We start from the raw sequence: 15,234 nt of genomic DNA, 5'->3' as shown, positions 1-15,234 counted from the left end.
CAGAAAACTGAGCAGAATGTTTTTTCTATAGTGAATGTAAAGCGTTTCTGTAAGAAAGGAAATTGGCACACAATTTGGGAGCAATCACATCTTTTTAGTTAACAGTGAGAATAAAGCTACAATATTGATCACAGGTTTGAGTACAAAGGTCTTCAGGATAACAGCAAGAGGCCCTCGTTTATAAAATATTCTGCAGCACAAACAAGGGACACAATCCAAGTCACATAATTGTTGATGGCGTCAGTGCAGTTAGCAGTTCATTTTAATTTTCAAGGCAGATTTAGTGGTCTGCCGTCACCGTATGAATAAATGCAAATAAACCTTCTTTTCTATTCGGTGCTCTTTGGTGGGATCTTAAAATCAGGTCTTCCTGCAGTCTCACAATGATAACAATCTTTTCTACAAGTCCAACGGTTCATAAAATCAACATCTGCTCCTGCCCACGTGTGAAGCTGCTGGTTGGGCATGTGCTCTTTACAAAAGGTCATTTTAGAAAGCCAGCCACCATATTCACATGCTTGGTCCATCATCGTCATCATCATCATCACAATAAAAATATAGCTCAATACTCTGGATGGTGGACACAGCACAACATGTTTCTTAAGGCAGTGATGGTTCAACAACATACAACCGGATATTTGACAGCATTCACAAAAGGTACATAATATAGATTATCTGTAATATATTCAACATAGAAACCCAGAAAATATACATCTACTTTAACACTCCAAAAACTGTGGCTGGTACATCTAGCTGGTACAGAGGTTGCCATGGATACAGTGTAGTAAAGTGTGGATAGGCTTTGGACTAAAGTTGCACTGTTTATCAACGTGTGTGCGTGGTGGGGTAGCACTGTCTGTCCAGTAGGAGTTTGAGTGTGTATAAGACATAATGAGCTTGGATGGATGGATGGATGAAAAGCAAACTGGGTGGACTTATCACAACAAAGCTCGACCATCGAAATCTCAGTTTCTTTTCTAAACAGCTAGCAAAAGCTCATGACAACACCAAAACCACTTCACAGGACCTTCATTTATTAATCCACCAATACAGAATATATAGAATACAAGATTTTTTCTTTCTTTTTTTCCAGGCTATTAATCTCGCAAAGGCACAGGGTATCAGTTAGTTGGCCAAATGAACCAGAAACAACATATGGCATCCACAAATAGCTGTAAATCACATAATTGCAGTATCATTCCAGATGCTACTCTGAGATAAAAAAAAAAATGTATATATCATAATACAGACTGTGCTGGTCAATAAAGTCCAGCTCCCCTGCATAGTCATTGCTTTAAAGGCAATGTAAGAGATAGTTTTGAGTTTAGTCTTTTTACAATGATAACTGCTGCAGTCTCATCTCCACAGCAATCAGGTCAGTGGTTAAGGCAGGGCAGCAGGGAGGCGAGAACACACTGTATATACTGAATAACTGAGGCTGGACAGGAGTGGATACTGACGCAGAGCCACTGCACACACAGGGAAGGCACAGGGAAGGGTTGTAAATGATCAGGTGAAGAACAGCGAAAAAAGAATGGCAGCAAAAAAAAAGTGGAACATACAAAATTGGCAAAGGGTTCTCCCACTTTGATCACACGCACCGAACGACCACAAACTCTACGTCAAACATCTCGACAGAACGGGATGATATGATGTTAAACTTAAAGCAAATATGAAGTGGAGCGTGTTAGTTATTCAGATGACTGGCTAAGGTGTGTGCAGATTTAAAGTTGCCCTGGGCTGCTTGGCGGGTGGTTCCATCGACTCCTCGTCAACCGCACTCAGAGAGCTGGACTGCAGCACGAGGTCGCCGCTCTCCTCTTCACTCTCCTCTTCCTCGTCCTCTTCTTCGTCTTCTGATGGAGAAACACCATGACAGTGACACGACAATAACATGACAGACGCTAGAGCGAAACACATTTGTGAAGAGAACTGTGTCCAGTTTACCTTTTTCCATGTCTGGAGAGGTTCTCCTCTTGACAGTGCTGGCAAACTGCAACACAGAGAAAAGATTAGACATTTAGTAACACTAGTGCAGTGCCTGTTGTGAACCTGCCTCTCTGCTCAACGTTTTTATGAAATGATACTGAACTTGTTTTAATTCTGTTCACATGAGTGGTTCATATATGTTTAAATGCTTGTTGGCTGTTTCAGAGGTCTGTTAGGCTTCACAACTCCATAACTTTTCAAAATAAAAGCTCTGTAATTGCACTTAATACAAAGCATTGCAGCAATGCAATGTGCCTTTACCTTGAAGAACATTTGCTAAAGAGGAAGTGATTCTATTAATGTTGTTGGAATGATGGAGATTGGCAACTGCGATGCCTGGGAATGTCTGTGTCTCCAATATAGTCAAACGAAAATAATCAACTGATTAAAGATTAAATGACCTGGTGGGACAGAAATTATTGCTAATAATTATATTATCATCACTGCTCTGGGCCACTGACCAACTACAGCTGTAAATTATCCAACGACATAGAAGAAGACATGTTCAACTTGGTCCTCAGACTGTTCCCTGGCCCAGTAACAATACACAATGCAAGTTTGAAGCTGATAAGAACGTTTCTATTGATATGAGTTTCACAAACAGACGTTTCTGGAATTAGTAGGTAGATAAAATATATCATCAATATGTGAGCGATGACACCATGAGTGGGTACATACTTCTCCCATGACAGCAATGGGTGTCTCTCCTTTAGCCTGGGCCACCCTGTGCTCTATCAGGTAGTACATGTACTCATCATACAGCAAGCGGATCAGATGAAAGGAGCCAAAACTGGCAGCGCTGCGCAGAGTCAGGTCTCGGATTACCATAGAACTGGTGAGAAACCAAACGAGATGCACAACATTTATCCTCAACATGAAACCAATTGTTTTTTTAGCTGCATCTTTATTGATTTTTTTCCACTCACCTGTAGAAGGACCAGTTGAGCAGGAAGATCTTTGCAGCCTTTGGCAGGGCGACAGGATTGTGCTCGTACGGCTTTAGCACCTGGGAGACGACACTATCCAGCCAGCTAGCCCACTGCTCCAGGGAGTTCTGCTGCTGCAGAGTCATTTTAAAGTCTTGCTCCAGCCTCTGGACCACATTGTCATCACACTGACACACCCAGGACGCCTGCTCCTGAGGGGGACGTGTGTCAAAACTGTCAGGGTTCTGCTGTAATTCACTTTAACATCAACACCGGAAAATAAGAGACGGTAAGGGGGAGAGGAAAAAGACTGTTAATACTAACAGACCTGTACATTGGTAAAATCCACACGGTTGAGGTCTGAGAGCATCTGGTTGATCTGGGCTGTGTTCTGGAGGACGGCGCGGGCGGCCTGAGCCAGGTGGTTCAGGCTGGTGTAGCGTCGCAGCGTTTGGGAGAAAGAGCTGACACACACCACCTGAGGAAAATATGAATTATCAGATGTGCATGTCAGGAGGTGGCTGCAAAAACTGCATCTCAGTGTTTTTGTATTTTATTTGTTAACAGGACATTAACAGGACACCTTAAATTGTTCAAATCTGATACCCACTACCTTTGAACCCTGTAGCTCTATGGGGAAAGAAGGAAGTGGATTTTTTTAATACAAAGATATAAAAGAAAGGATGCAGAGCTCTGTCCCTGTCCTGGCTTTCTTATAGGCACAGGATTATTTTGTTTTTAAAGCTTTTAATGGCCTGGTGATATAATGCATTAGCCTACCTGGCTGTCCCTTTGTCGAGGCTAAAGGGAAAAAGTGGAGTGTGCATTTACTGTAATCGCTCTTTAGCTTTGGAACAGTTCAACATTTACAACTAAGGTTTTGACTGTCCTCACCTTTAAGCCTTTTATCCTTTTTTATCCTATTTTATTCTTGTATTTCTCTTTGTTTTTGTTTATTGTGCAGAAGTTTGGTCGATTCTGGTTGTTTTAAACGACTTGATAACTAATCAGTGCATTAGCACACAAGTACCTTTATGCGAACCATCTCCTCTGGAATGTTCATCATGGCACCTGTCAACCAATTCTCCAGACTCTTGGCAAAGTTACGGATGGCCTGAGTTAAGGCACCTGAAGCAGTGATGGTGGTGATGGAGAGAGGAGAAAGAGAGAGAATGGCTTTACATTTTTATTTAAACGTGAAGGGCGTCATAGAGGAGGACCCCCTCAACCTTGCACATCCTCCCATCAGTTTTCACACTGGGATCTTGTAAATCTACGTATTAGTCTTGATTACCTCGCCAGACAGTTTTGTATACAGGGCTCTTACAGGCCTTAATAACTTACTCGGGATGGGTCTCAGGACGTCCGGGATGAGGATCTCCACCAGAGTCTGGTACAGCAGGTTGTCGCACTCTTTGGTCCAGCGCAACACTGGCTCAAACTTACACAGCACCACCAGGCACGATTTGGGCAGTCGCTTCTCAGACTCATTGTGCCTGGAGGAACGCACGAGAGGTGGACATGGACCGTTTTTTATTCAGGTTAAGCAGTGTATTAATTCTCTTATTAGACTGTTTTATCGTGCATTTGTGATATTTACAGGTTGAGAGACTCTGCGTCATTGCTCTGGCTGAACCTCCAGAAGGATTTCCACAGTGTCTCCACGAGAGTGAACTGAAGGTTGACCATCACATCCAGAACGGCCTGTGAGGAATCACAAACATAAAAACACAAAGGTATCATTCTTTCTACATATTTTCACATTTTTTAATTGCTAATTAGTACAGGGAGCTTTCTATCTTGTGACCACTTTTTAAATGTAGTTCGACTTTTAACACCAGGTTCTAATTTGAATGCAAACATAAGAATAAGGACTTATCAGTGTGTATGTCTTCTCTGTGTTCACAGCAGCCTACCTCACAGTGTTCTCTGTAGAGAGTCTGAAAGGCCTTGAGGTGTTCTAAAAGGATCCCATCAGGCAGGAGGCCATCGTGCAGATCCACGTCCACAAACTCTGGCAGCAGCCTTGACGCCTCTACACAAGATTCAGCACAGGCAGAGAAACAGAGGAACTTGGAGATGAAACAGTAAGCTCTTTAGTTTCACATGTTGGACCTAATCTTCATCACCGATGAAGTAACCGACGGTGCATAGGAAATAAACCCTGGATTAGTTTCATTGTCTTTAGATTCAAATCATAAAGTAAGTAATATAAAGCAATGGTGGACTGCATGCAGTTGTTCCTCACCCAGAAACTGCTGATACTGTTGGACCTGGGCTGAAATATCACAGAGCGCCGCTGCCTGCTGTCCTGTCCCACCTGATGTACCGTTTGTGATCCCCTGTGTCTTCTGAACTGGTTTTATCCTGTTAGAATACCCAGCATTCAGGGGGGCAGAGAGGAAAGAGTCACAGAGAAAAAGCAGGTTATGTTGTAAGCAGAGCATTTGAAAAAAATCACAAGCATAGCAACTGTTCCATCCATCTGTTTGAATTCATCTTTTAGGAACATCATACACATGTATTTAGATATTTAAATGATTTTCTTCAACCAATCCTCTTTTGGAGAGCTAGTGGCGTCGGGCCTTGATAGGGACCATGGTTTCATTGCAGTCTCCTGTGCATAGTAGCTAATAGAATGTATTATTATTCATTTATATTGCTAGTGTGGAATTTCAGGGCCCCCATCTTGGGTAAGGCCCGTTGACAATTGCCTGCTTTGCCTAACTAAGGCAGATTTAAAGGAATAAACCCAAGGCGAGGCAATTTTAGGTGATGGTGTGCACTAATATGATTTCATACTATATTTACAGGATCTCAAAGGTAATGTGGTAATTAAAAGTTTCACAAAATTACTAGTCCATGTGAAGATACCTGTTTTTCTGTGAAAAAGGCTGCTGCCTCATCGCCATGTGCTGCTGCTCATCCATCAGTCTAAGGAGCGGGGAACCAGATTTGATCCTCAGGCCGTAGTAGTGGTACTTAGAATTCCCTCTAAAGCACACACAGGGAAAAGTTAGGACAGTCACCTGACATATGAGTCTATCAACACCAATGTACATGTCCGATGTGTGTGTGTGTGTGTGTGTGTACCTGGTCCCTAATCTTCTTGTACGTAGCCCCATGAAGACAGACCTGATGAGTTTCCCGAAGGATGCAGCATTAACAGGTTCTAGTTTCTGCTCCTGGCAGTGCAGCAGGTAGTGGTAGTAAAGGGTACAGCGCGGTAAACTCACCCCCTCCGCCCCCTCGTAGTTGTCACACAGCCACTGCACCTAAAGATGGTGGGTCACGACTTTTTATATTTTCCTGTCATAGATTATGCTTACATCCGTTTTTCATTTTACAACTTGAGTACTCACAGTAGCAGGTGGGGCACGAGAGTTAGGGCTAGTGTAACTCTGTCCTCCTCCTCCTCCTCCTCCTCCTCCTCCACCTACTGCTCCCCCTCCTAACACATAACTTCCCTGAACGATGTAGCCCGCTCCCCCCACAGCAGCTGCCACGCTATTGGCTCCTCCTGTTGCCACAGAAACTGAGGTCACAGCACCGGTGATGTCTGATTCAGAGCTGGGCGTATCCTCGTAGTAAGTGGAAGAGGAGATGGGAGGGGTCTGGGAGTAGAGGGGCGAGTCGGAGAAAGGGTAGTTGCTTGATCGACTGGACAAGAAAGAAAAGTACATGCACAGAAAAACATTAATACGCAACAGTTTTTATGACAAGGAAAGTTGCAATATGTGTTTGATTGATCGTGGTTGTCAGAGAACATTTCTGAGAGATGTGTAAAAATCAGCCAGAGCAGTTTGCTTTTCTACTCACATGGTGGATGTGGTGAAGGTTGCATCTCCAGCTCCGTCCACATACTGCACCTGGCCAGGGTACACATGCTCCACCTGGACAACAAGAAAAGAGGAGACACTAAGCAGCTTTCACAGCTTTCAGGTTTTTTTATTTTCAGGGCAATGCAACAAGGTGTAAACACATTTTATTCATGGTTATGATGAATGCTTGTTTATGTTAACATTCAGTAGACATGGAGAAACACTAGCATTCAATTTAGGCTGTGTTTATGCAAAAATGTTGACCTGAAAATATTCACTCTCTTTTGGCTCCGTATTTGGTCTCCAGGGAAATATCTTGCTCTTTAGCTGCTAATTGTTCCACAATGTTGTAGCTAGTCACCAATTTTCCCTGTGTTCTATGTGTCATGTGTTTTGTGCTTGGCAGGGCAGTGTCTTGTGGATATTTTGAGCTTTTATGTTTGCTAAAAAAAACAGGTCCCTGCTTAGGCGGAAACTACATCAGAGCAGAGAAGCAAATCAAAACCAAAATAATGAGCTGAAAGATGCTTAGATGCTCAGTTAAAGTGATTTAAACAGCAAATAAGGGAGATGACTCGCCCGCCAAGGAGTTTGTTTTCCTCCGCATTCGTTTGATCATTTGAAATGGTAACAGTAGTGAAGAATGTGCACCGTTCTCTAGAACTGGGTCAAGAGGGTTTATGTTCAGAGGAAGGGCAGAGCAGTGCCACCGCAATTTCTGAAACCTGTTAAACAGCTCACCATCATGATTACTGTATATCAGTGGAAGCCATGTTGTTGACCGAATTTCTTAGTTGATATTCCAAAGATGTGTATTAGATATAGGATTACAACCAGCGAAGCAAAGAAGTAGAAGGGTTTCTGTCTGCCAATAAAGATGAATATAAGGATGAATATCAGGGCTGTGGCAAGGCAAACACAGTGCTCAGATAAACTGTGGAGAGAGTGGGGGATCAGCATGAGAGAGTGAAAGTGTGTCAGAGGTACAGGCAGACTTGAGGTCTTTCTCTCCTACATCCCTATCTTGGACATGCTGTTAAATATACCACTTGATCAAACCATGAATAATGCATTTAACGTCTAGTCCCTAACACGATCACACATAAACGCCTTGTGTGTGTCTTTTTACCTCCTGGTTAATGAGCACCGGCTGCAGGTTGTTGATGTGGCCTGTCTGAATTCTCTTGGCTGCTTGTGACACTGCCTGCAACACTGACCTCTGCTGGTGAGTAAAGTCAGAGTGTCAAATAAAACTTTGTCTGCAGCCGTCCCTCTGTTTATAACCTGCTCTTATGCTCTCAAATGACTGATGTGATTTGTAAATATGCAATGGCCTCACCTGTGCGGTGGTCTGCACCGGTTGGACCACCTGAGTAGGAACGCCAGGGCCAGGCGGGCTGGAGTCCGACAGACTGTCATTGGAGTGAACAGAACCCTCTGAAGATGGCACACGGAGCGTGAGGGAGAGAAGGTTCATCAGATGATCAAATAAAAGGCAATACAAAAAAATCCAGCCACCATCACCACAAGTTCAGTACTCACGACACACTGCTTCCAAATCGTAATAACAGCCGCCACAGAACATCCTGCAACTGTTTCTTTTTTTTTTTTTTGCTTGACAGAGGAGAGACTGATTGTGAGGAGGGACCGCGTGTGTCTCTCCAACTCTCATTTCATCTTTATATGTTGCATGCAGAGGGACAGCCTTGGACAGCTAATCTCCCCAGATGGAGAGAGAAATCCCTCCATCTTGTAAACATGCAGATCAGATGAGAGGGAAATGAGAGATACATGAGGGATGGAGGATAGAGGGAAGGAGAGTGGGCGGATGGAGGAGAGGGTAATATTCACTTTCTTTAAATCCCTCAGGTGAGAAACATTTCTGCTTGAAGGGTTTTGCACTGTGCTGCTCTTTATTGTACTTTGAGGAAACTGCTGCCAACACACCTGAAGTTACTTTAGGGTCAGGATGTCGCCCCTGTCTCTTTGATTGTTTGTTTGTGTGTTTGTTTGTTTGTTTGGGAGCAAGATTACACAAAAACAAATGAAGTGATTTCCATGAAACTTGGTGGAGACATGCTGTATTTGTAATTTTCGGGTGGATCCAGATCAGATGGCGGATCCAGGTTTTTTCCAGGGAATAACTATTGCATTTTGATGGAAACAACTCGCACATTAAGGAAACAGGATATCTATGAGTGTGTGAAATTTCGTGCATCTTGATTGAATTAAAAGGGACTGTTGGAACTTGGTGGAGGTATTTGCCATTCTAGTTACTCCTGGGTCACAACAGAGCCAGCACAACTCGGCACAAACCATAATTCAATATGAGTTTAAGTTACGACAGCTTGGGGAAAATGAGAATCAGTCTCTTCTCTGATGGTTTTGGCTCTAACCGCTTGTGCCTCACTTCCACTGCATATTTCCACAGAAATAATTTATCAATCCGTTGATTGACAATTGACATATTAATCAGTGGTCTTTTGGAAAACTATTAAACAGACAAAAAATATAGCACAATCATTTACAGCATCAAATCCAGGAACTGGAAATGCTCCGGACACAAAGGGGGCCGATAAATATTACAAATGCTTTTGAGTGCTCATAATATTTACTGTACCTAGCCTAATCCTTTATTTTATCAGGATAGTTTTGCAGACAACATTCCATTAATATTTTTTATAATAGGTCAGCTCAAATAACTGCTGAATTTGGACTCTTACATTTTCAAAGATGTGGGAACCTGTCACTTTAGGGCCTATGGTGACAGGACCACACTGAAAATCTATAGTATAGGCCATTGTGATGGACATGTGTCTTTTTTACATGTCTAAGTTTGAAATTAAACACCTGAGACACATTGACTGATAATGAAAAAAATCTTTGTTGCACCATCAACTATATATTTCAATTAGAAAAGTATATTTTCTGCCTGTTTAACAGGTAAAGCTTAACTTCTTATAATCCCTGCTGCATTCATAATGCTGCTGGCGTTATAAAGTCCCAGATAAGCAGAAAAACTATAATGTACCTTTTAGAGTGTTACACATTTGTTGTGTTCCATTTTCTGTTTCTGCAGTATGTTAACCTTGTGTATAGTAAAACACAATATGATGTACCGGGTTGATAGAAATGCTAATGTACATCTTATTCAGCCTGCAAACAAAAATGTGAACACATGTAACAGAAGAGCACAAACGCTGCCTTGTATCTTCTCTAATCAAGAAGTTTTACTGAGTTAACTGAGAGACAGTACTGAGGTAAACTGCAGTCCATGCTTCAGATGTGGGGGGGCTTTTTTTTTTTAAATGAGCACATTTGTTCAGTTAACTTAGTCATCCAAGCCTTGGGCATGTGACTCTCACTCTGGGTGAGAGTGCATAGTGTTACATGATACTAGCTGGCAAAAAGATCTACGAATAGACAACCCTAAAATAAACATAGAGATAGACTTCAGAGTTGGGGTTGATTCTCTCTCACTTCAACTTATTAACACCATATTTCAAAATACCTGACTAAACTGTCTTCTTTTTGACTAAGCATTTTTTTTCAAGATACATTTTAAAAAACACCAAAAGCCAAATTCAAATTGGATACTGTCATAATGATAAAAACCTAATTATGCAACTATCTATCTAGAACAGTAAAAACAGCAGAGTAAAAGAAAAGTCAGATTCCATCCATCAGTCGTCCACGCTCCCACATTAGGGACTACGCAGCCTAGCAACCGAGTCCATCAGCTTATTTTGTCCTCATAATGTATGCACCACTCAACCAGACAGGCAAACTACATCACTGGTTCCTCAATTATACAGGATTTAGGGAGTCTTCACTCAAGCCATCTAACCAGGGACTATTTGAAAGATGGCATTCAATTCAATAGGGCATAAAATGTGCAACCTGGAAAAAAAAAACTAAATCTTTAAAAAAAAATGTATATTACTATCATTTTATTTATCTTTACTGACTTAAAAAATACACTTAAAATGGTGATCGGTCCTGGAAACCAATTACAAATTTTTGTCAAGATTTTTTGTACAAATATCTACAAACAACTCCCCTCCGCCGTTGATGTCTAACTACAATGTAACACACTGTGCCAGACAAGCTGTCAGTCTCCCACCAGGGACCAGCCTGTTGTTTACAGCTTATAGGACACTTGCAGGACATACTGAACCTTGCTTAGACTGCTTGGTGTATCATTGGTTGCATATGTGAGCTTGAAAATGTGTGAAAGCATTGTGTGTTTGCAGAATGTGAATTATATAGAGTCAGTCATACATGTGCCTCTCACCTGTGACCGTGACTATGATGTACTGAGGAGAACCACTCTGACCATTACTTTTCTGGACCGTAGAGTGCTGAATGTTAGGGGATACATAGTGCTGCGTGGGAGTGGTCAGAACCACTGCCTTCTGGCTCTGGGCCTGGGTGGGCGTCGCTTGAGAACAAAGTACATCCTGTCTGGTTTTTGAGGCGCCGGTCGATTGGTTAGCTGTTGCGGTGGTTCCAGAGTTTGGTGGGATCTCGGACAGGAAGTGTGTCGTCTTCGCGGGCGAGGGTGTGGTGGCAGCAGGTGTTGCTATGGTTACTGAGTTGGCCGGCTGAGGCTGAAGGTCCTCTGAGTATCCAGAAGTTGCCATGGCAACCAATCCTTTGAGGCACTAGTTCTGTGGATAAAAGGAGATGGAACTCATTAATGAAAGTGCTGCAAACACACTTGGTTGGCTTATCATAATTTCACCTAGGGTTTGGCTAGATAGAGTAAGTGTGTGCACACAAATGTGTTATGTGTGTCTGCGTGTGAGGAAACATACACCACAGGAGGAAGTGGGGCTTTTGTCTGAGATTAAGCAGTAGTCTAAAGCCTTTCCTGTTTGATCCCATATGAACAACAGTGCAAAACTAAGATCCATAGTTAAAAATAAAGCACTGTAGTACCATTCAAAAGCAACGTTAATTCACTGTGGTCTTGAGATGCCACACTTAACATAATAACTAGAAATATTCTACAATGGAATGCCCCACGTTTCCATCTGGAAATAAAGTCATCAGTTGTGAGGCCCACTGTCAGACAGGATTTGACGGGCCATCCCACTGTAGGACAAGCCACTCCTGCGTGAACCAACACGGCAAACAACACAATCATATGATCATTCGCCACACCGTGTCCACTGGGGTGGCTTGTCGACTTCAATGTCAGATCAAAAACTTTTTCAAAGTCACAAAAACAGTCGGAAACATGTCACACTCGTGTCTCCGCATGTATAACTCATTAACCCTCGTGTCGACTGAGCTGCCCCATGTGCTTTTCAGCGCTCAGCTTCTCTGGATCGCTGGCTTGAAAAGTGAGTTGCGAAAACGAGAGTGATAGCTTCCCCCGGCTAACAGCTCGCATTGACTTGTGACGTCTGAGCGAGCTAGCTGCATGCTAACTCCTCATGTCGGGCGGTCGATACATCTATAACCACGTCACCGATCACGTCTCGCTGTGATCTCAGTCACATGGAGCTGAACGACACACTCTGACAGATGTGACAAAACAAAGTACGACTGGCCACTACAACACACACCCGCCATCTTGTGCTCTTATCAAAGATCTGACATCGCCATAACAACGGTCTGCGTTCAGAGAGAAGCTAGCAACCACTTTCATCACCGTGTCTCGAGCGATTTCACGTTACCGCTGACGACTGTACAAACAAGCACACGGATCCAAATGGACAGAACACGACATAATAACAGTGATATATTTTACTTCGTCACCTCTGGTTTATCCCAGTAGTGTCCCTTTTAGTCGTAAAAGTTTTTTTTCCTTAGATTTTGGTTGTTGTTGTTGACTCCCGTTGCTTGGTTCTTGTCGCCAGGACTACCGTGACTATGGCGCCTCGCCTTCACCCGGGCAACTGTTGCTACCCTCCCGTTATCGCCCCTCCCTACACTAAATGCTGATTGGCTGACCTGGGAGGTGGTCGCGACGTCATTAAAAGTACCGTTCTGTGATTAGTGGACGTCCCTGTCCGTCAATGTTGTCAGAGCACAACGTCCACTTCCAATATGACTTTTATGATTGTACAGATTGTCAGGCAGATACATACAATGTTGAGATCATCGCTCATATCTGCCCCCTCTAAACAATTCTATTTTGTGAGTCAATGCAGTATCATTAGGTGTGTGTTTGTGAGTGTGTGTGTGTGTGTGTGTGTGTGTGTGTGTGTGTGTGTGTGTGTGTGTGTTTGTTTGTGTGTGTGTGTGCTACCAATGTTGTCAGAGCATAATGTCCAATTCTAATATGACTTGATTGTACAGAATGTCAGGCAGATAAATAAAATGTTGAGATCATCCCTCATACCTGGACCCTCTATACAATTATCATCAAGTGTGTGGGTGTGAGTGTGTGAGTGTGTGTGCCTGTGTGGGTGTGTTTGTGTGTGTGTTAGTAATGTTGTGGGGACCTAAAATCTGTTTACAAAATCACATTATCTAAAATGGAAAAGGGCCCTTTTCAGCAGAAGCTTATATAAGTGAAGACATGTTTATGGTTGAGGTTGAGATAAAGATTAAGTCAAGGGGAAGGTTAAGGTTAAGGTTAGGGTTCAGTGAGTCGTGACTGTAGAAAAAGTTTGAGAAAGACTCCAGGAAATCAATGTAAGTTTATAAAATGTCTTCATGGGAAAGTGAAGACATCTTGGCCGGTCCTCACTTTCTGACGCCCTGTTAAGTAAAATTAAGAGTTTGGACCTTATTTTATGGTTAGGGATAGGAATAACTCTAGGTTAGCTAAGGTTAGGATTGGTGTAAGGCTCAGGGTTAGGCATTTGAAGGAGTAAGAGTAAAGCTCCCATCAAAATCAATGTAAGTCTCAAAGATATCAATGTTAGTAAATGCAATGTCCTCTGGAATCATGGAGATACAACTCTGTGTGTGTTTGTATATCACTCCAGCTCTTCTTGGGTTGAATGAATAGTGACGTCCATCCATTCCCCCAGTAGAGCAGATAGTGAGGTGGGAGATAGTGCTGGTGACACACAGCACAAGTCCAACGGATGTAAAGGTCAGAAAGGCCATTAAAAGGTCACATGCGGTTAGATAGCCGAGAGCACAGCTGACAACACCTCTGGCATCGTTCGCTACTTAATCAGAACTTTTAATTTTTCTCCATGTGCATTGTTGCTCCTAAAGGTCTCCGGGTCTTATCTCTGAGCATGACGAGTAGTAAAGGTGAGCTGAGGTCCTTCTCTGAGATGCTGAGGCCTATATAAGTTGTTTGAAATAAAACGCAAACCACACAACACCTCAAGTGATTTCCAGCCTTTGAAAAACCTCCAGCATCTTTTCACTCTCACCATGTGGAAGGCAGCACTCTTGACCATGGGCTTGTTGGTGGCTCTCGTGGACAGGGTGCGCTCCAACGACGGCCATCCCTCTTTCTACGGGGTGAAACTGTGTGGAAGAGAGTTCATACGAGCTGTCATCTTTACCTGTGGTGGGTCTCGCTGGAGGAGAAGCATAGGAGACTCAGGTAAGACTGTGTGTGAGGGACTATATGTGCCATGTTTACCTAGAGTCTAAATTCAATATGAAAAGATTTACCTTTCCTTTTTTTATTAGCTCTTATTGGAGAAGAAGCCTTTGACCCATGGAACACAGATCCCATCCCTCAACATACCAATGAGCAGGATCCTGCAGAGTCCAAAGGATGGAAAGATCAAATGCTGGAGGTGGCACCGGTGGCTACTGGATTCAGCCACTCAGCTCGCTTGCCGATCTCAGAGGAGGTGCTGGAGGCTCTGAGGAGTGCAGACAGGAAAGGACGGGATGTAGTGGTTGGACTGTCCAACGCCTGCTGCAAGTGGGGCTGTAGCAAAAGTGAAATCAGTTCTCTGTGCTGAACCTAGTCTGCTTAAACGTGCATCTTGTCCTGTCCCTCAGGCAGAGCTCCTCTCTTTCCCTGTGATTCCTCCAGTTTTTCAAAGTTACCATTCATGAAATGACACTTCCCATCCAACTCACTATCATCGTGTTTTGATTTATGGATACAGAAATGTGAATGTGTGTACAAAAGTGGTTTATTGTGATCATAACAGATATATATATATATATGTTTAATAAAGCTTTATGGAGGTGTTAAGAATGCATCTGTTCAACTTACAAAACACACGTTGAAACAATATTTCATGCTCACACTTCCACTTTTCCAAAACCTTGTTTCGACTAGGATTTTGAAATGGAGGAAGTGGTGGTGACTATGAGTACATAGTGTGTCCTACTATTCTTTGATTCACATGGTTGTGGTGATTCTGCTGGGGTAGAAATCATAGATTAACACATTTACAAAGTACTGTAATAAACCTGCAACACTAGCTGTGTAGTTTATAATGTTGGACATGCATTGTTTATTTCAAGGACATTTTGCTCCACTTACTAAAAAATTCAAAGATCAGTTGTATTGTTCCATTTTGAGGCAGTGACAGCAAATCTGGGCTGAAGAAGCTTAA

The 15,234-nt window shown here is 42.8% G+C and overlaps 2 protein-coding genes across 7 annotated transcripts; one reads left to right on the top strand and one right to left on the bottom strand.

Annotated features, from left to right (window-relative positions):
* Positions 1-73: 73 nt before the first annotated feature.
* rfx1b (regulatory factor X, 1b (influences HLA class II expression)) lies at positions 74-14,106 on the bottom strand. 6 transcript variants are annotated; one of them, XM_020084079.2, is made up of 18 exons: positions 14,083-14,106; positions 11,031-11,406; positions 8,076-8,173; positions 7,866-7,958; positions 6,735-6,808; positions 6,278-6,575; positions 6,009-6,190; positions 5,790-5,909; positions 5,164-5,282; positions 4,832-4,950; positions 4,516-4,619; positions 4,260-4,411; positions 3,946-4,043; positions 3,244-3,393; positions 2,916-3,127; positions 2,668-2,821; positions 1,948-1,993; positions 74-1,856 (listed from the first exon to the last, which is right to left on the bottom strand). In XM_020084079.2, the coding sequence occupies exons 2-18, from the start codon at positions 11,377-11,379 to the stop codon at positions 1,708-1,710; spliced, it is 2,517 nt and encodes an 838-aa protein (XP_019939638.1). In that variant the 5' UTR covers positions 11,380-11,406; positions 14,083-14,106; the 3' UTR covers positions 74-1,707. The 6 variants fall into 6 exon arrangements, with proteins under 6 accessions (XP_019939638.1, XP_019939637.1, XP_019939641.1 ...); XM_020084078.2 differs by lacking the exon at positions 14,083-14,106 and adding an exon at positions 12,503-12,644; XM_020084082.2 differs by lacking the exon at positions 14,083-14,106 and adding an exon at positions 12,503-12,644 and having other exon boundaries at positions 74-1,853.
* Positions 14,009-14,749, top strand: rln3b (relaxin 3b). The gene is made up of 2 exons (XM_020084084.2): positions 14,009-14,258; positions 14,348-14,749. The coding sequence occupies exons 1-2, from the start codon at positions 14,084-14,086 to the stop codon at positions 14,626-14,628; spliced, it is 456 nt and encodes a 151-aa protein (XP_019939643.1). The 5' UTR covers positions 14,009-14,083; the 3' UTR covers positions 14,629-14,749.
* Positions 14,750-15,234: the final 485 nt, after the last annotated feature.

Source organism: Paralichthys olivaceus, chromosome 8 (assembly GCF_024713975.1).
Source record: "Paralichthys olivaceus isolate ysfri-2021 chromosome 8, ASM2471397v2, whole genome shotgun sequence".
NCBI lineage: Eukaryota > Metazoa > Chordata > Actinopteri > Pleuronectiformes > Paralichthyidae > Paralichthys > Paralichthys olivaceus.
Note: the sequence above shows the minus strand (reverse complement) of the source record. Positions and strands in the feature narration are given on the sequence as shown.